Raw genomic sequence first — 22,042 nt, 5'->3', positions numbered from 1 at the left:
TTAAGGTAGAAGAACTTTCACACACAAAACTGGTATTTGCTGTATAGTTGGAGTGACTTATGAAAATCCCAAGAAAAGACAATCCTCTCACCAGGAGAGGAAGAAAACAGTTGTAGTGTCAATTCAGTTTCTTCTGCAGGGGCTTGTTTTTGTCTTCAGCGCTTTCAGGGCTGAAGTCAGTACAGATACCATTAGGAGCAGAAAGGGATGAAGTCTCCAAGCCACTCTCAGCTCCCATCTGATCAGCATAGAGATAGTCTTCTGCAAAGTGTGGGTGCAACTCAGCAAATCTGCAGAAGTCATCTAAAAAAAAAAAAACCCACAAACTGTTGTTACACAGAATCAGCTCTTTGAAACAGAAGGACGCTAAATTTGAATGCTTACACATATAACAATCACACGATCACTGTGGAGAAAAATAGCAGCGGTTAACTCCATGCTCTCCCCATGGCTTGTTTTAGCTTCCCAGCAGAAGTTTACCACGTTCCCAGAGCCAGGATGCCGCAGAGTTATCTAAGCCCTCTTAAAACACTTCAGCCCAGAGCTCAGCTTGTAGGGTGACGGGGTAAACAGGCTCAGATTTGCATTAAAATGCATGAGGAGGGACACACAGCATCTCCCTGTTCACTGCGGGGAGGGCAGAAGCCCTCCGACCGAGGAACAACGAACAGCAAGAGCAGTCGTTTCTCAAAGCCTGGGAAGTCTTTTGCAAACGTGCCCTTTAATGCTTTGCACCCGCCATTCTCCTCAACCTAACAGCAGCCGTCATTGCCGCCTTCCGCTTTCAAGATTTCAGCGTTTCAAAGGTCCCCATACTTTAAAGAATAATATTGCGAGAATTAATTTGTAACACATTATGAAAACAAACAATTTTAATGTTGGATGCTAATAAGGCTATAAAAACAGCAAGAAAAGTTCTTGGAGGAGCAGGGAATCCTTAGCACCAAGAAGTAACGCTGTGTTACACATCAGACATTGAAGCCTTGTCGCAGTTTGCCCATACGGCTGGCAGGGTTTGAACTCAAGGTACCCTACAGGATCCAAGTCATAAAAAGCTATTCTTATACCGTAAACTGACACTGGAAAGAGCTGGATGTGAACATTATCGCCAACTCAGTCACCCACAGTGTGTCCCACCCAGCCCACCCAAATTCACTGTGTCATCCCAGAAGAGCTCATGATCGGATGACGCTGTGAGCTCCCCGGAGCGCAGCGCAGAGGACAGCTGAAGAAGCCTTTCGGAGGAGCGAAGCCCAGTTCCTCCCGGTACAACTGGGCTGGTGTGGAAGAAGGGAACTACCGCAGCTCTCCCTCTCCACCACCCTTCTCTGTTGGCAACGGCGTGTTTTTCTCAATATTGCCAAAGGCAAGAGGATGTCCTTTGGCTCCCAGGGGCACCGAAGCTGTAGGTCAGCCCTGCCCCCAAACTGCTGCAAGGGATAGGTGGGGGGAAAGCAACAAACGTAACTTCATCCGTCCACAAACATCGCAGCGGGTATCCTTTAGCCACAGTTTGTATGGATCTAGAGTATCCTGTAACTTCAACAAAAGCTGATGATGCTCGGGCCATGAAAACCAACACTATCATTTGTGTTGAAAAGCCTGTACGTACCACAGGCTTGATCACGTAAATGATCACGTAAATGATAAAAAGTCTTTGAGGGTGGGGGGGGGGACAGGGAAATATCTTAAATGTTTGAAAATGCACAGAGCAAAAGTTTTTCTTTCAATGATATTTAATGCAAGCTCATTTTTAAAAATCACTTTCATGGCAAAGAATGCAACGCACCTGACCTTTTTCAGTGAGGAAATGTAGAACATTTATATTTAAAATATTTAACAGTGGTAGCAGTTGCAAGAATACATTAGAAACACTTGAGTGCAAACCGATTCATCGGAATCAGAACAACTAAGCACCTTCAGCGAGCCCAGCCGAGTACGGTATTTTCCTGCAGCTAACAAGGCGAGAGCAATCAGCTGTCAGCCCTGCCTGGGGCTGGCCTGCAGCAGGACCACGAAAGCCTTCCCTTTTTTCACATGGACGCTTTAAGCCCACCCCAAGGATCTAGTCCTTTTTGTAACAACACATACAACGTGTGCACCGTATTAATGACCATGAAAAAATAGCTACTGTATTTTTTCAGAAAATAAATTCAGAAAAATCCCTTGAAGCGGTTGTTCACACAAGTATGATAGTCTATATCCAGATCAGCATCCTGACAACACTACCAGGATCCAACCCTCAATGTTTTATCAGTACTGGATCCGAATGGGATCCTCAATTCCAGGGAGGACTGAATTGAACAGAACAATGTTTCTGATAGATTTCAGTAAGTAGGCATTTTTGGTCTCGCTGAAACAAATCCTGAAGACATTAAGGAATATTTATCGAAGTTGTACACAGCAGAGCCCAAAGAAAAGTGCTTGGGATCCCGTTTGCCCCATTCATCAGAAACAAGAGACAAGGTGATGCAGGAAGAACGAGCTATTCCAGCATTACTTCTCATCACAGCTCTCAGCTTCGAGCTCAAGCTTCAAGCAACTGCAAAGCGTTAGACTGGAAGAAAAGATCACCCGAGTCATTCACTTGGAGAAAAAGTAATTTTCCTTCCTGCCCCTACTAAGGGGGGACAAAAAGGAGGAAAGACCCCAAAGTGAAGTTCTTTAAGACTGCTGATCAGACTTCTGCATCAAGCATGCATACGTACCACAAGAACTTCAAGAGGTTTTTCTCCTGCCTTTGCAATGCCCTCCCGCTGCTTGATGCTCCTGATGGAAGCTGCATGTTCACGAATCTCCTTGAGTTTTGTTCCCCCTCAGCTACAAATTAGCGTAGGGGAACTTAACAGGATGAGTCTGTGGTTGATCTAGGTAAGGACCCTACATTTTTAAAGAGCAAACAATTCTTCCTTCTCTGAACGTTCACCCACGCGGATATTCACAATACTGCCAATCCCCCCCTTTCTTCTCGTTACCAGCCAGCACGGCAGAGTCTCCAGAACACCTTCAGTCATCATTTGTCTACCAAGTGGACATTTCCTGGAATTTGCAATGCCCACCTAAAGGACCTATTCAAATTCCCCTGAATCATGTCTTAAGATGAAGAAATCTTGCCCCTCTCTAGATGACAGTGAAGGGATGAGCTTTGGAATCCAGGTGGATCTGAACAGTGAAGCCAACAGCTCACTGCTTGAGAGAACTGAAACAATACACAGATTTCTGGCAACTAGTGTATTTTTAACATGCGACAAAAATCCAGTCTTCTAACAATTCAGATCCAACATTATCAACGTAGTTATAAAATCTCAATTTTGCTATTAGTTATTCTGTTTACCTGCAACCTCAGCTTCTCCTTTGGGACGAGATCTCTGGCTTCAGGGACTCTGCTATATGTGCAGCAATTTAGTTTGATACTTTGGACATTTTATTTTTTGTTCTTACAAGACTGAAGACTTAATATTCCTGCTTCACATTCTAACACCACAAAAAGGAGGAGCTTGTCAGCAGACCCCTCTGCTGTGTGTATCCAAAGTCACGTCAGTACTCTTCCACCAGATACAAAGTTTTGATTTCTCAGAACTTGGCTGGACAATGCTTTCGTAAAAGATGTAAAATGCCAACCTTCCACCTCTCCTTTCTCAGTATTTAAGTGCAATAAATTGAGTACGTGGCAAGCTGCGCATATGCGCAGGAAAGACAAGAGATTTGAGTGTTTATGGCAAGAACTTTCAAGATAGAAACACAATACCAAATGCTTATTTTCATCTTCCAATTCTCTACCACAATAAATTGGACATTTATTCTTACTACTAAGCTTTCAGCTTAAAAATCTCCATGCAATATTTACATTCGAAAATGAGCACTTCTCTCAGAAAAGGATCCAAGCAGAGTTTCAAAGAAGTGATGTGAACACCATCCTACTTTGTGTAGCCTCACAAAAGTCTACTCTTGACTTCAGGAAATAAAAGAGAGAAAAATGAGAGCTAAGCACTTCAGTGGCCACTGCTGTGGCTCAGTGGTCCAGATGTTCTTGCGATGGGAACATACCGTGACCGCTCAGGGGTAAAGTGCAGATTTAAATGCAACTAAGAACTACTAAAGATGGATATTAAAATATGAATCATTTGGTAACTGACATGAACTGGTCCGAATTCACTTGCACACTACTTCAAATTTAGCTATTCTTAAACAATGAAGTGCGCCAAAATTAGAGTTCTGCTAGGCTTACCAGCTCAGATTCTGTGCTGGTATTTTTGAATCTGGTGATGGGGGGGGAGGGCAGGGAGGAGGGGAGCAGAGTTGAGTCACTGCCCAAGTGAGCTGGGAGACAACAAGGAGCAACAGAGACAGGCAGGAAAAAGGCAGTAATGTAGAGTGGACAAGGAAATGCTGGGGATGTGACGGGTAGGTGAGAGGTGCAGAAGGGAAAGGGTTAGTACAGCAGGAATCAAGGAGCAAGACACAGCAGTCAGGAAAAAAAAAAAAAAAGGGAGGGTAGTGGCAACGGTTCTCATTCCAGTAACTCCAAAATAGTTCTGTAGTTGAAGCTTTACATACATTTGACTGAAAAACAGGAATTACTAGTGTAGAAATTGTGATTTGCTAATACTGATGTCTTACTTGTAAGATTTTTACAAATTAAATGCATCCTGAAGGAAAACCACTAAAACAAGGCATGTCAGCAGCACTTCTACTGGAGATACGTGATACGCTGGTTATCAACAGCTCAGCTCATACTTAAATGATTCAACTAAATTTAGAACCTTACTGCATAAGAGATGAAGAATTTGAAGTAACACACAAGTGCTTTGATTCCAGCATAATGTATTCACCCAGATCTCACAATTCTGAAATGCAACTTTCTCGCCTCCGTATCACCCGCGTTACAGGCTACGTATGGAGCAGCCTGGTTAATACCCCCTCACTTCCCAACCCCCCACACCCCTGACTTATTTTCAAACAGGCTGAGAAATGATTCTAGGAGCAGAAGGTCTGATATCCCCCTGTATTCTGGGAGGGCAGTGGGGAACGGATACAAGAGACAAAACAACAGGACAAAGCTAAGATAGCTTTCTTAAAAAAAATCAGTATTCACATACATGGAAGTCACAAAACAGAATATGCAGAAAGAGCTAATCCAGGTATTGCCTGACTTAATGTGGAAGGGAAAACCTCTGAAAACATGTAAACATGGCAGTTAGCATTGAAGGTGAAATTCAAATTTTTTTTTAAAATGGAAATTTACTTTGGCCGCAGCGAGCGCTTTTATCATTATTAAAGTCAAAAAGTCAACTAAAAAAGGTAAAGTTTAATAAAAATCTAAGTGGTTTGTCTATCAACATGAGTTCAGACACCTTTGGCACTGTGTGACAGTTCAGATCCACTTAAAATACTTACCATAAGTAATCTCTCCTTTTCCTTCTTCATCTACAGCTCTGAAGAGATGCGTAACATTAATCTGTGACACACCCATGGCAGTCTTCAGAATATGAGCTAAATCCTCTTCTGTTATAGTTCCATTTTTTGACTGGTACAGCTATGAATCAAGACAGCAAGATAAACCATTGCAAAGCTGAATGTTAACTCCTATAAACAGCACCACACTGAGAAGTTATGCAAAATTAAAATTTGATACTGGAAATTCTTTCAGCCTCAGGTTGCTGGGATCTACTAAGGATTTCTGGTTAGTCTGGGTAAAAGAGAGCATTGATACTAGTTCACTTGTGCCTGCTTAGAAAGTAAGGCTTGCTATATTCAGAAATAAACCCTACGTTTACACGCCTAACCACTGGAATTTCAGTGATATTCACAAAACTGTTTAATGCTAACATGTTTTGCATGTATGAACAGAGCAATTTTTAGTCCATTGAGCTACACGTCCAAACTCCAAAAGTGTCTGTGAAATCAGGGATATATTTAGGTCAGCGTAAAGCAGATATCGTTTCCACTTGGTCAGATGTAAAACTCAAGAGTCCTTTGACCAAAATCCAACTGATTCGACATCCAATTTGCATAAGTGCCTGCGTCTAAATGGCATTGTACTGATCAGGAGAGTCCTAGCCCATGCAGTGATGGGCCTGTAATTTTCTACAAATACCTATTCTAGAAAATAACCACTTGCATATTCTTAGGTCCTGAGGAGCTTCCTCACAGAAAGAGTCAGCTTTACTACTGACAGGACAGTGATAACTAAAAATAATTGTTTGGAGTCTCATTCTATCCATGTACAGTGTTTTCCCCTGAAAAAAAAGGACCTGAGTATTTCAAAACATCTGTACCAAATACAGCTTCATTGAGCTTCCTACAATAACTCAATTTGCCTGTGCAATGGAAATTGGGACAGAAGGGTTTTTGAAACTCCCTTGTCTCATTTTCCAGCATGACAACACTGCAAACATTGAATGATGTTGAAGTTTTAGAAACTTCATTTTCGTTTCTTTACATCATTGAGTAGGTAGGAACTGATGAGATTGAGCAAAACAGGCATAAGGATGTATTTTTCACACAAGCCCAAGCTGCTGTCACGAGACACCACACCTCGGTGGAATAAAAAAAGTTGAAGTTCCGTGGAAGACAACATTCATGCTCAAGTCGGGAATCTTGCCTTTTCCTCCCTAGCACCTAACCTGCACACCATTTCACAAGGAGCAGGGGCAAGGACAAGGCACTTGTTTAATAAAACCTGCTATATTTGCACAGTTCAAGTAGTCAGAAGGTGATACCTGATGGTAAGGCTCACGAGCATCATATTGGTAAGATTTCCAACACCCTTTCGTTTCCTTAGCAATCAGGGAGGAGGCGTAGCACTTACAGTGGAGTGCTGCTCTTCGACTTGACTGCCATAACCCCTCCTTCTCTTGTAATTGCCCACTGCTTTACAACTCCAGTGGCTCAGTAACTCCTATTTTTCAAGTTCTTCAGCCATATACTAAACACTTCCACTCTGAAAACTTGTTCAGCTATGTGAAATGTTGCCCCTTATCCCTGAAAACAGATGACAAAGTGCTTTGCAAAAAAGCAGCACGTGGCAGAGGACAGTACCCGTTCCAAGCCACACATTCATGAACCAGCTAGATCCTTCAACAGCTCCCCCTAAGCTCTGGGAATATCGTCCTGTACATGAAACCAGGACAGGGGGGAAGAAAGCATTAAAAAAGCTTCTCTTTCTGTTTTTTCTGCAATACTGTGAGCAAAATTTCCTCAGCTGGAGACTTTTTTTTAACCCTTTCGATCTTCACTAGCAGGATAAAATGAGCCACACCTGCCTCCCCTTCTTAATACATGCCTAGACCTTCTTTCCAGTTCCACCGTTAACTTAATACTTTGCAATTAGCCAGGAAACTCAAAATTATGTATTATGAATTGAAGAATAGAGCAGACAGTGAAGAAACAGTTATTAACTTAAATTTAGATGCTTCCAAAAAAGAAAATAACCGCCCAAGCTGAGCTTTTTTCTTTCTCTGAAACGGTGAAAGTATATTGCGCACTATGTATCATCACAGCTAATTTGCACTGAAATACTGCCCAAAAGCCACCTTCAAGTTTACTTTAAGCTTGTTCATTTCAGTATGAAGACACAGAGCTGACCAAACAGCACCTGACCATCCCTCTATGCCATTATATAGATCAAATGGAATAAGCAAGGGCAGGGATCTTCCTGCTTTTCCCTCAGAAGTAGCTCCAAGTAACAGCAGCTATTAGAGGCAGATTTCCCCCCATATTTGCAGGAACCAAATATTTTTGTTCCTTCCTCCTTTGTCAAACTTGTTTGATACTGGCCAAAAGGTAAGAATGATGGATGTGGACACTAAATATTCACAGGCGCCTCATTTCTTTGTCAAAACATAGTTAAGAGATTGATACAAGGTATGCTGAAGAACCTGAACTACTCATAAAATAAAGCTGACGGCAGTACCATGCAACTGAATGTTCTCAACTCCGTGCATTCACTAGTGAAGACAGCATCAACAGTTAGCACTTCGCAGCTTCAGTAATACTAAAGACCATGCGAGTTCAAGGCAAAGGAAAAAAAATGAAGCAGGATGCAGCAGAGTTTACGTGTTGAAATAGCAATATTAAAGGAATCAATTAAAAAGTAATAAATCAAGGTGTCATCTATGCCGATGCTGCAACAAACCACTGAGGCTAGAACAAGATCAGGAGCACTGCTGAGAAGCATAAAGTCTGGGCAGAGACTGAAAGGCCAACACAGGAATATGGTAGGACTAAGAGGGAAGAAAATCTTACCAAGAAGATGAAAGGGGGTAAAAAACCCCACAAAAAAACTCTATTAACATGTAGGAAAAGCTTTTAAATATTTTATTGACTTGAAAAATAAGATTTGATTGAAACATTTTAAAAGTAGTAAGCACAACTCATTAGCATTGAGAGGACTCAATACAAAGAACTTCAGGTTTGAGACAACGTGCTGAAAAGGATTCTACCAGAGTTCCACAGAGAACAACGTTAAACTGCAAACTTCTGTAATTTTACACAACTTAAACTTGCAATGCATTCCCTCTGAACATGTCCTCTTAATCTGACTTCCCATTAATGTTATTTTAAAATGTAATTAAGTATTAAAAAGGAATGTGAAACAAGCTTCTGTTAAGTCTAATGTCAGTATTAATAATTTCTAAAAATGAGTAAACTACATAGAGGACGGAAATGCTGCTTACCTGAAATGCCAACTGCATTGTTTCCAGAGTTTTGGATGGCTTACAGACCACTGACAGAGCAATGACAAATTCCCGAATGTCAATTACGCCATCTTCATTCTGTGAAGGAAAACCTCACCTCAAAACACTGCAATTTGTCTGAGAACTGTCATAAATAACTAACAGTTGCTAAAGATGCAGGATATTCAGAAAGATCATTACATATGCCACTGCAAAGAAAAGGTCTCACTGAAATAGCATTATGTCAGGGCAAGAGCCTGGGTCACCAAAGCTTTTCAGAGTCTCAGTCTCAGAAGTCGTAATTCAAATGCTCTCGGAAGACAGTGCTGCCACTGTCACCCCTCACTTGCATATTTAAGCTTTTTACATTAAACCATCGGAATTACCGGGTTGAAATTAAAATTGGAGAACCAGAGGGCAAGGTAGCCTCATTTAAGCCCTGAATACACGTCATCTGCTCTTTGGTCTAAGAGAGAACACTGTGGACATATCCACCTCCCAATCCAAACAGCACATCATCCAGGCAAAGGTAATTGCCATTTCCCCATTCTGACTGATTCCCAGAGGACCAAACAGCTGGCTCATCTGCCAAGTTCCTAGGTCCTTCGGGTTTCAGGCTTCCTAGAAGAACAAGTGATTTATTTGCAAGATAAGTGACATATCAGCTAAGAGGCACGGCATCCAGTTGCAACAAGCAGCAGCAGAGGTGTAGCCTGAATCCATCTTTCTTCTTCTTCACATTTTCCATCTAGGAAGAAAATCAGTTTTGTCCAACTGATACTCCCTTTAAGTTCTACCTGAATGGATGCTTTATTTAGTTGATGATAGGTGCTCTGACTTGCTGAAAGGGAAATGCAGTAGGCAAACACTGTGGTGAGGTGCTCAAAAGCACTTAGCACTGGCTCAAATCAGACCTCAGTGAATTCAGCTGGAACAGAATCAGGCTCAAGCAGAGTTTACCAAAAGCAGTACAATGTTTCAACATGCTGTCGTTTCTTACCTCATCAAAAAGCGCAAACATACTTTCTAACGTGTGAGAAACGGGAAATTCCAAGTATGCTGAAAATTCTTCAAGATCAACCTTTTCTTTTTTCATTTTCATGGCACTTGCAGCATATTTATCAAGATCATCTTCAAGTGTTTCTGGCTTCAGCCTAGAAAGCAGATTATTTTTGCACCTTTTAAAAATAAACCCAGTTTTAACAATACAAATTTCAATATACCAAATAAGGCAATGGTATCAAACATTACAAAATCTGGAATCAGAATTATTAAGCAACTTCATAATAAAGTAATGTATTCCTGTAATTTTAAGGCTCCCATTGGTTCTCGAAATGTATTAGAAATTACTGCAAGGGCTTAGGAACCCTAGGTCATAAACTTGTGCCCTTTATTCTACCTTGATTATAAGCTGTGTGTGTAAGCAGTTCAACATGAACAAGACACACAGTCTAGAACTAGCTAACAAATACCAGGCATGGAGAACTAGGTGGGATTTAGGTCACCTGAATATGTCTGTATTGTAGGACAGTAACATAAACCAATTACGTTTCCAAATTTACTAATGTCACTGAACAGGAAAGACCTGATGCACCTCGCCTAAAAGAAACCAGGGATTACATAACAGCGATTATACTGTTAATCCTGTCTGTCAGTCCCCATTTTTCACATTCAGTCTGGAGCCGGACACCCTTACGCAAAGTTATAGCAGTTAATACAGCTACAGAAATTCCCCCGGTCCTTCTGTTGCAAAACCAGATTTTGACTGACGAATGAAGAGCTTTCTATTTACGCAGATACATACTGCATGGTGTGTTTTTGGTTGGTTTGTGGTTTTTCTGGTTTTTTTTTGTTTTTTGGGTTTTTTTTGTTTGTTTGTTTGTTTGTGTGTGTGCATTGGGTTTTCTTTCCCCTAAGTCAAGCTTCCTGCTTTCGCTTTACAGAAAACCCCATTTTGCTATGAACACAATAAAGAGTGCTGCAGGTATGTGGGGAAAAGTAAATTCCCTCCCTAATACAACATCAACCAAATCTTGATCAGCAGGTTTCCTCTGAACTGACTTAAGGTAATGCAGGCATCCAAACTTTCCACTGAAGACAAAACAAGAGTCTTCTACAACATCCTTCTGCAGTTGTCTGCTCTGCTGTTCACTGCTGCAGACAAGGAAAAGCAGTTATTTACAAAACTCGTAAGAGCTCACACCAGAATTGTTCCCAGACCACACCTGGGACTCCTCTGCAGCTTCCTCTCAGTGACAAGAATGAATAAAATACTTAACATCAGCATTCTCAGGAGCTTCTGAAAAAAAAGATAAGAGCATTTCTGATAGGAAGATTATCTGGTATGTCAGCTCCAGACCTTGACCACTTGCTAAAGTGACCCTTCCTAACAATCACTGCTTTTAAGTAAAAACACAACTAGCATGCTGTCTGCCACTACCTACACTGACTTACCGAAAATGCACTAACTGAACAACGCCAAGCCCTGTATTTCTAAATTACAAGACCTGGACATGCAAGAATTCTTCCAGAAACCAATGGCCCCTACAGAACATTCATACATCTCCATCCCGGCACGAAAACATTCAAGTTTGGTTCTAGATTGTATAAAAAGAGCAGCAAAACTCTCCTCTGCAGACATGCATTTTCCATAACCCAGTAGAAAAGTAGCAGGAGCAATGATAAAGGAATTGGTGGAGGCTTTGAGACGCATACAGAACTCAGCTCCTCACATGCAGGACTGCGTACAAGAAGCGTCCACAGATAACACATCCCCACTGTAGCAGCTGAAATGGATTTTAACCGCAGGATGAGGACAGCTGGCATCCGAATCCTCCCTTGAGATAAGCCACCACTGACACAGAATAAGCAGTCTAACATCTGCCTCTAAATCAGAGAGGCCTGATTTGCAATAAATTGACTCAAAAGTCACCGTCTAGAACTGAGGGAGTAGTCATTTGGTGAGTAGTATTTGAGACTTGTGAGATCTCCTCTTCACCAGTCACTTAAGCCCCAAAAGCTATAAAGTTTGAAGGCAAAACCTTATAAGGGAAGTAGCACAGCTTACCACAAATCGTACAGACATCTTGTTGTTTGGGTCTTGTTGTTTGGGTTTTGTAAATATGGAAAGAGACGTCAGCCAATGTCAAAAAAAGTGTGTGGATCAGCGAGGTGAACTTACTGAAGTCTTCTGAAGCCAAGCGTTCCAAATCCCACAATAGGTTCTGAACTAATGTGAAATGAATGGTTTGAATGTCTCAATGCCTTTAAAATTGTTATTTTTATCCCAACGGAGGCTATAAAAGCTAGAAAGCCAACAGTGGATGCCTTTGCTCCTTAAATGACATTTGCTTGCCCAATTCCATGCAGGATCCAGGCCTTACGATACGCAACATTATTTGCTGTTGTGGTGGTGTGCTTCATTTTTTTAGGCCAGCACACACTAAAGAGAAGAAAATGTCATTCCTGAGTCCCTGAAGATGGAAAATATGTTTTTTGAGGATAACAGCTCTGAGCATTAAATCCTTCACAGCAGACTTCACAAGGAAAACCAGATCCCTGAAGGTAGGATATTTTCAGCATAATTACCACTATTTTTAGCAAGTGACATGTCTTACCTCCTTAAAACCAGATTCAGCTGCATTTGACTATTTGAAAACAAACTCCTTTCTTGCATGCTGGGAACCTGCCAGAAACCTTCTAGTGTCTCACAGAGCTGGAAGTTGCATAAGAACAGCCGGATCTTGTCGCCAGCTACTGTAAACGGCAAGCTCAGAGACACATGCCCTAAGCTAGAAAAGTGCAATACATTCTGGTTTATGTCTGCTGATGTACTTCTGTGCAACTTCTTGTCACAATGGAGAAAGGATACTGAACAGATGCATAACTGACCTTCTGAATACTCTGGCACACTCTGCCTTGATCCACAAGGCAGGGGCTATCGTGGTTGGTATTAGCTATGCTAAGCCTGATCCACGATCACCTGTAATGGACAGTACTGCTTTTATCATGAATGCAGATGGACAACATCCTCCAGAGGTTTTTTTTCATGTTATAGATGATCTTTGAACACTCTGAAGTCATGGCACTGTGAGTTAGCTGTGAGGGGTTATTGCCTTGGGGATGCAAAGCTCCACCTACAGTCTGGACCACCATTTCAGGCACACACGTAGTCTGGATGGTAAAGGCTGTTGAGCACGAACAGACAGGCACCAGGCCTATGAGGTAATGATCTCCTCCTTGCAGATCTTAGGAGCCTACAGGGGCATTGCCTAGTAGGATCCTCACAGTCAACTGGTAAGATAATATTGCAGAGCAGTGGTCAAAATGGAACTGCTGGTTAATTCTTACCAAAATCCTATGGCTTTTAAGAGACAGCAGAATTGATTCAACACAAGTAGGTTTAACTAACACTGAATTTCACCAGGGCCAGGGAGTGTATAAGGAGGGAAGCCTGGCAGGCTTGCTAAGGCTGCAGCACATTCTTCCAGGGCAGGCATCACTAGTACCCGTCACACGAGTACAAGACACCAATAACACGCAGGCTCAGGAAAGCAAAGGACATAGCTAAGGATCCAAAAAAGAATTCCAAAACAAATTGCTACCCACTGTTAAAGATAAAAACTACTAAGAGTAATCCTACTGAGAAAGCGACAAAATCTAGAAGGCAAGAACAGGGGATTTTTCTGAAATCTGACCTGGAAAAGATGATTTGCTGGAAACCAAACCTTTCAAAATTGGACGCAATCAGCAAAGCCATACTGTCTTCAGTGAATGTACAAAGAACCTCAGTCTGTGTACGAAATGCATACACCAGATCAAGAACCTGCCAAACCAAAAGGTCTTGTGCCACACAGATACCAATAAGGCACATTCACCACGATACCACGTTATGTTCTCGCTGTACTTTCTATACTTATCGCTTTTTGATGTGCAAAGTGGAAGCCAGCTACCATACTGGAAGAGAAAAGGTGCCATCTTGTACAAGTATCAGTGCTGCCTAGCCTCCAAAAAAAAATTAGAAGAAACAGATGAAAAACTCTTTAATTTTTAAAGAGTATTTGCCAAAAAGACTTCAAGCAAATAAGAAAAAACAGGAAGTAGAAAACAGTGACTAAACCAGAAGGATCTGAGACACATCCAGCCTTGCTAAATGTTCTAAATCATACCTGGGGTTTTAAAAGTGAAAGATATGGGAAAAAAAAAAACCCAATGAGGAAGCAATTAAGTAAATAATGCAAAGGCGCAGTACTGAGTGTTAACAAATAGAAAGGTAGACAGAAAGCAAGAGAGAAGAGATCAGTTAAAAAAATATCAAGCACAGGATAAGCAAAACAGATGATCCTTAATCTGGCTCAAAGTTTGGTGAGGCTATCAAAGTGCTTTATTTTTTTTTCTTTCCCAAAAATATGCAAAAGGACCGCTAGAATTACTTGAGCAAAATTTCAGATCAAGATCTGACTTCAGAAGCCTCATCTAACAGCAAGCAGAACAGTGTCACTAAAAAAATTCTACTTTGGACTGCAGTATGTGCTACATTTGGTTTTGGTTTGGCTTGTTCCACCCCCCAACCCCCTGAGAGGAGACATATCTCTAATTTTCAGAAAATAAAACAATTAAAACTGAGAATGATCACAACTAAAAAAATTACAAAGTCATTTGACTGAAAACTGGGAATTCTCTAAGGAGCTACTGATGGCCTAAAGGTCACGGTTCCATAAGAATGGGGAACAACAATTAAGGTTAGACGGTCCTTCTAGTTAGTGCACAAAGTGAATGCAGGAATTAGAATGAACAGAAGTTTGATACAATAGGAACAAATAAACTCAAATCAGAACTTGAGGATTTCCTTGCAGGCAACTACCCTAAAGCAGCTCCTAACAAGTATCTCATAAAAAGATGGAGATAAGACTTAATTATACTGTATTAACACTTTCTGAAGGAGCAAAGGGGTCTTTAATAAGGCACAAAATCCAAACAAGCTGCAATATCCAGAACATGGTAATAGATCCAGTCAAAGTACAAATAGAGAATCACTTTCAACAGGGCGGTAATTAATTGTGGAATAAATCATCAAACAAAGCAGGGATTTACAACGTATGAAAGCTACAATAAAGATTACACATAGCTGAGTAATCAGCTCATTGCTCAGACACAGCTTATCAGGCTCAACAGAAGCGTAACTGCTTGAGGACTAATGAATGCTGAATTTGAGGAGATGAGACTAAGATCCATCGATCTCATTGATACAGCAGTCATTTTACCCCAGAGTTCAGGACAAGGCAGCTGAGCTTCAGCCAGCTGTGACCTGGCAGCTGTATAGCTGCAGTAACAGAGCCCGAGCTCTTCATTAGATAAAGCATAAGAACTCGTTGCTGTGGCTGCTCGGCTTCTGCATTGGATCCCACCCAGGTGAGCACAGAGTAAATTTTACAGACAACGTAAATGAATCCTGTAGGTACATAATGCAAACAGAAATAACCCTCCATTGCAGCAAACTGAGGTATAACTCAATTCCAAAGAATCGAAACCAAAACCAAACCTGGACTTGCCTTACTATGAAAATCTTGCATTTAAAACTGGATATTACCTTGAGGGTCTGTTATTGCACAAAACCAAGTATTAAGACTGGATGTAAAAATCCACTGGATAAAATTTACTGTTCCAGTTATTTAGGGATGCGACTGGATGATCTTAATGCCTCCCTGGCCTCAAAACCTTTGAATAAACAGCAAAATGACTGCATCGCCATCAAACATACATTAGAGATGAAGTCGTATTACAACCTTCATCCAATTGTGCCAGAAAAACACCACTGTAATAGCCTTCTTGCTAGCACACATCCAAATCAAGACAGGATAATATTCCACCAATGCACAATTGCTCAAAGTAGTCAGAAAACTTTTGGGTTGTGAGAAACCTCACTCACAGATGCACATAATTGTTTCAGAGGCCAAAACAAAAACCCAGAAACACGTAACTTGAAAGAACAGCTTTAAATCGAGCAGAAGCCAGACAATTTAACAAAAGGACTATATTGAATCATGGGATCATCAGCTGCGTAGTAAGAGACATGGGTGGGGTTTTTTGGGTTGTTTTTTTTTTTTTTTTTCTTTGTTTTGTTTTCTTTTTTTTTTTTCCCCCCTTTGTACTGCAAATTCAAAGGCTTTGGAACAAAGCAAGAATCTTTGTTTCCCTTCAGAAACCTCTCCTATCCTACTGGAAGTCTTTTCAGGTGGAGGTCCCGACAAGGAATTAATATATGCTGTCCTACATTCCTTATTCTCTTCCTTTTTTCAGTTATGAACACAAGTTGGAAGATAAAGGAAAAATCAGTGAAAGGAAATAAAGCACAGAATGGAAACATGAACCCATGCTGTAAACTTTTAGGTGAAGAGACAAAAAATGGAAAAGGGTGTTTGTATATCAAAGCAGTTAACAGAATGAGGCTGTAAATTTAGTTTGCGGTTGTTCAAAAGGGTGAGAGGAGAAACAGGAGAAAAATTGGAAGACAGCAGCAACAAGTTCTGCTACTTGGTTTACGTGATTTTTTTTTTCACTGTTTGCTGAAGCTTTTCTGAAAGGTAAAGCCAGAGGGAGCTGAAGCTATAAGAGAGCAGAGCCACACTGCACAAGCTACTGTTTCAGAAGAAAGTCCATCTAGCAGTAAGCTACTCAAAAGGTCAACCACTTCTTTGTGCTTCTTGGGAAAGGGTGACCCCTCTGCCCTCACTATTCTAATGTTAATCCAGTCACAAGGCTGCTGTGGCAGCACTGCTCTCCCTTCGTAGATGTCACAGGAACGGGCAATTGACTCTTAACTGTATCAAATATTAGGAATCCCACAGTATTCCTGACCCTCTTCAGGAGGTGTCTTCTAGTTTTGTGTGGGAATGAACTCTTCAGACACACTCTGCTCACTTGTCAGACTGAAAAGATGAATTTTACAACCTACTCATTAGGATCTAGGGATGCTGCTTGCAAGTAGAGAACTGTATTCGTTTAATTTTATGTTAGTGTTGTAACAAGACAACATTCCATGTTCATAAATGCAGTATCATTATATGAAGGGAAAACTATATAAAAACATAGATATATAACAACGATGCACCTTGCATATAAATATAGTATGTACTCACCCAAGGCTTCTCACAAGCTTTGCAAATTCTAAAAGACACGTGTCTGAAGGCAGACGAAGTTGTCCTTCAGCCAAAGCTAGCTGACAGTCTTCAAACGTGTAGTCTGTCACTGAAACTCCCAACGCCCTTGAATAAACAAGAGAAACACAGTACGCAAGAGAAACTGAGATAACTGAGCAGACTTTTTTCTAAATATCTGGAAATCCTGTAACAATTATGCTCTCTATTCTGAAGAGCTATAGGGAAGAGCCCTTAAAAGAACGTTCGCATGCAAAGAATGAAATCTGGTGCTCAACCCATTGCAGAACATCTATTTTGACTTTACAAGTACGTGGAAATATAAAAGACGACAAGGGAAAAATTAGACAGTGCATAGACTTTCAAATTCCTTAATATTTTCATAGAAGTGAATAATAAGGGTTATATTCTAGATTAATACCTAGAACAAAAATACATATTTATTAAAAATTAAGTATTTATACTAACAATTTTTTAATATGGTAGCATAATAATAATCACCTCAGCAGAACACTATTACCTTCAGGTAATATTAAAATTATACAACAGGCAACATTTCTCTAGGAATGGCTAGAACAAAGTATAAAAGCAAGTTGAGTTAAAGTCCAAGCAAACACGAGTTATTTGTAAGTGTATGACACAAAGGTAGAAGAAAAAATACTCTCAAGTTTTTATATGCCAAACAATTAAGTACTCGTTTTTGCTTTACTTCTAACTTGATGCTCTGAGGTAACAGCAGCACCAAAAGATACTTCAAGAAAATCTAGATATTGTAGTTGCCCTGCATTTGCTGTGCTGAAGTTGAGAAAAAGGCACTTCAGTTGGGAAGAGGCCTTTAAGAATTCAGCGTACAAACACAAGAGGCTATTTGGAAAGGAAACACTGCTCCATATGAGTTACTCATCTGCCGTGCTTTCCACTCTCCTTGATTCTACTTACACTAGTACAGAACACTCTCTCCTTTGTGCAGCCTTGCCTAGTTTGATGAAGTCTTCACAAATTTTTTTTCTTGACTTACCTTCATTCTTTTCATCTACATGTTTTTCTACCTTACTATTAACCACCTTTTTCGTCTGTGAAGTTAATACACAGTAATGGCAAGATCGATACAAAACCCCGAGGCATGGCACGGTCCTTTTGGCTCTGCTGAAAGCTCTGCATTCGATTCTACACTTTATTACGGACAGTTTGATCTGTAATGGCAGTTACCCCTCATGCAATAACCACTTAATTTCTGTTAAGTAGCCTCTTCCCCAGAATCTCGTTACGAGGCCTTTGAATGCCAGTGTAAATAAGGTAAGCCGGTTCTCTTTTATCAGCAATTAATTGTCAAACTTCAGGAATTCTAATACATTAGTAGACATGCACTTAACATTAAAGTTCCTGATGGGAACTTAAGGGCAATCAGCTCAAGCACAGGGCAACTATGCAGAAAAGGGGAACCTGGCTAAAAATAAGTTAAAAGAAACTGAAAGGGTAAAGTGTGTTCCTTTGTGGAACAGAATGACATACCATATTAGGGAATGAGGAGAAGTGACAAGACACAAAAAAGATTCTCAGCAGACAAAATCCAGTATGACCCAGCAACTCACTAAAGGTGGCAATCAAAATGAAAAGTTTTTTTAAAAAACCCCCATGTTCTCTCAAGGAAAACAGAGAGGACAGATAGGTTAAAACATAACTATAAGGTGGCAAATCAAAGAAAGAAACAATAACTTGTTAGAACTAAAAGCTAGAAGCTTTCCAAACACATCAAAAGGAAGATGATTAAGAAAGATTAGGCCACTCGACCCGAGGGGAGAGTAGAAGCCTGACTGACGGCCATCCCAGAACCAATGCCAGTTTAAATAACTTCTAAATAATGGTCCCTGAACACGTGGAAGGAGCCTAGCCAAAGAGGAATTAAAACAAATCCACAAAACCCAACAGACAATAAACAACCAAAACCAAACTTCTGGTACAGTGTAAATTCCAATCAAAAGCAGGGATCATCTCAGACTCAGCCAAACCGTAAGGGGAAAATACAACCTGCATCTTTTTATAGCTGCGTGCACCCCTTACAGACGGAGCGGTATTTGGGCCAGACTTACAGCACAGGAAAATCCTCACTACAGTTAATGCCTGCATGTATGCCCAGTGTCAACACGTACACAAACCAGGACTGAGAAGAATAAAAGTATCTTCTCTTGCTCACCTGTCAGCAATTTTCCAGCCTTTGGACTTCCAAAAATAAAAAAAGCAAAATGAACAGAAACAGTGTGTTTACATATACATCCAGACTATCTGGATTACAAAAATCAGCAGTAAAGAAGGGGAATAAACAACTCTTCTCACAGTGAAGTGCAGTCATACGATCAACCAAGGCCAGAGTTGAAGGGGCTCTTGAGTGCAGAGGATAAATCACACACTGTCTAGGACTAGCAGTTCAACACAAAAGGACCTTGATTTCAGCTCAGAATGTTGAAGAAACTGAAGCTGTGACACATATAAATTCATTTTTTGTGCTAAGACTTGTGAATTTTTGAATTTCTTAGAATAAAGACTGGCATACTAGAGTTGACTGTAAAGCCTGGGTGCAACCGCAAATCACAGGATTTTCTACAGAACCAGTTACCAAAATATTCCAACTTATCTCCAGGGCAATCTTTCTCTACTTCAATGCAACTGCTAGGAAAAAAAAAAAAAATTCAATTTGAGATGTAAATTGCAAGCGCAACCCGATGTTTTTAATAAACTAGGAATATAACAGCTTTTCCCATATGTTCACCTGGAAGCATTTTTTTGTTTTCCCCTTTTCTTCATACTATTTCTGCTTTCACAGTCAGTTAACCTGAGCCTGGCCTTTTTAATAGTCAGTAGTTTCATATGGCCAGACATACACGTCAGGCTTGACATACCTGGAGGCTTTTTCCCTCCCTACCTTCCCTGAAACGCTGGCTATTTACCTTTCATGATATCACACTACATGAAATTCTGAAGTCAGCAAGTCACTAAAAAAAAAAAAAAAAAAAAAAATCGAACCAAACCAAAGCCACACAAAACCCCAAAAGCCTTCCTGCAAACTCAATCTGCTACACACAACAGTTGTACTTGTTATATCCTGACTTCTCACACCAAACAGCTCCTATGTCTAACACTTGTGCAGTCATAATATAAAAATAAATTACCAACTTTCTCATTTTCTGCATACCAATCCACTACACACGGAAAATTCTGAACATAAAACAGAATGCGACTGCTGTAATACTAAGCAAAGTGAGAGAAAACAGCACAGGCAATATTGTGACATTCTGAATCTACGCTTCAACAAAAACATTTTCAAAATATTTCACATTGTTAATAGGCAACTGTGAACTAATCTAGAAAATATTCCACAGGCTGCTTAAAAAAAACTCCTTTAAAGCAGCTATGATCTTTAGGGTACTGAAAACTTTAAAAAACACTTAAAAGGGTATGAAATTTTTACTTCACTATCAGATGTTTAGGACAAAGACATACAAAACACGGCGGACAAACTACCCCAGCTTCCAGTAGCCATTTGTACAGGAACTTCCTGAACCAGAGGCTATTTGTACCACTCTGTTTTAGAATCACTGATGGACCAAATGATTTACAGTATATCTGAGCTCTGATGAATTCATGTTATGCATCTCGTAGTGAATGCCACAATTTTGTACGTGTTTTAATGAGTATTTATATTTACTTTCAGCTGATCTACTGCTTTCTCTCTCTTCTGCTGTGGACAGTAACAGATTGTCCTTACTACACATTTCCAGAACGCTCATAATTTTATTCACCTTCAAAACAACCCTCCACTTCCCCACCGTCCCCCTTTTTTTTTCCTTTTTCTTTCTTTTCCAAGCTGAAGAGCTTTCACCTGTTCAGTTTTGGAAAGCCAGGGCAGACAGCCCCTTTTCTCTCCCTGGACAACTCCTACTTTGTGATACTCTCCAAGCAAATGAAGGTCCAGTCATGAGTCTGGAGTCCACATGAAGAATACAGTATCTCGTGCTGGTTTAATTTTCAGACTTAGGAAGAACCTGCTAACAGCTGCATTTATGCCTTTTGTTAAGGAATTTGGTCCTGTCAATTGTTGGGCTTGTAGATCACAAATCTTCAAGGGGTGAAAAATGAAGTAGGTTCTCTCTGTGTTAACATTCAAAAATCTAGTCCAAACTAGACTGTTGGAAAATATCACTTAACTTTTTAAAAAAATTATTTCTTCCGTGAGAAAATAAACTTGGCAAGAATCTGCATAGTTAACCCTGTTCAGTAACTGCATTTGCCTAACTGCCACACTTAGAGCATCCACAGAAATAAACAGAATGCACAATGTAGTTCTCATCTCTATTTTTGTATATGGCCTGAAACCTAAACAAATGGATGCTTGTTAACTCCAACACTTTAGTAATTCCACTTACACTGATCCTCATGCCTTTGATGGCATAAAAATGGCCAAAAAAAGAGTCTTGAATTTCAAAGTTGAGTGCTGAGCATCCAACTAGTGCTTCTGTGGAATCACATATAAAACTTCAGACAGCACAGGCACAAAGCACTTTCCAAAGTTAGATTTAATTGGCCACTGAAAATACAACAAAAAGCCGCGAGACAGACCAGTAAGCTACTGTAAACCCACATCCTCAAGGCTGTTCTGCAGCAATTAGCATTACCCTATCACATACAGTGGCAGAGATCACATTCTGATACTGTCAAAGCCTGCGAGAAAAAAAAAAATCCGATTTCAGCTATGTAGAAGATGACAAAAGGTGAAACGGACACAGGAGACTATCTGTAATATCTTTTGCCTACACCAGCATACTGGAAAAAAGGATCCATTTCTCAAAAGCAGAAACATAATCCTCACATGTCAAGCTGATAAGAGTTACTGCTTTAACAGTATGACATGCTCCAACACGGGGAAATGATCCTGGCAAAGACTTGACAGAGAAAACATAAGGAAGACAGATGTTTTCAAGTTCCATGTCTAACACTCTGCACTTTAATGGACTTGAGCATCTACTGTAAATATAAAAACATGTCCTTAAGTGTTTGTGTAAGTGGAGAAGAAAAACAAAGTTATCGGACAAATGCAAACCAGACTATGACATTTTTGTATTTCTACAGGAAGTCTGCCTTTCTGGGCTTGCCACAAAAGAAACTTCAAAACTCCTGGCTACTCATGCATGTAGTTACAATGCTGAGTTCTAA

The 22,042-nt window shown here is 40.4% G+C and overlaps 1 protein-coding gene across 1 annotated transcript in view; it reads right to left on the bottom strand.

Moving 5' to 3' along the window:
- Positions 1-118: 118 nt before the first annotated feature.
- Positions 119-22,042, bottom strand: part of LPCAT1 (lysophosphatidylcholine acyltransferase 1) — a 59,832-nt gene continuing 37,908 nt past the window's right edge. The window contains exons 10-14 of the mRNA XM_086469313.1: positions 16,817-16,942; positions 9,679-9,832; positions 8,679-8,777; positions 5,398-5,536; positions 119-303 (exon numbers count right to left, since the gene is read on the bottom strand). Coding sequence (XP_086325439.1) covers positions 119-303; positions 5,398-5,536; positions 8,679-8,777; positions 9,679-9,832; positions 16,817-16,942 — 703 coding nt within the window. The remainder of the gene's footprint in view (positions 304-5,397; positions 5,537-8,678; positions 8,778-9,678; positions 9,833-16,816; positions 16,943-22,042) is intronic.

This window comes from Leptosomus discolor, chromosome 8, assembly GCF_034619465.1.
Source record: "Leptosomus discolor isolate bLepDis1 chromosome 8, bLepDis1.hap2, whole genome shotgun sequence".
NCBI lineage: Eukaryota > Metazoa > Chordata > Aves > Leptosomiformes > Leptosomidae > Leptosomus > Leptosomus discolor.
Note: the sequence above shows the minus strand (reverse complement) of the source record. Positions and strands in the feature narration are given on the sequence as shown.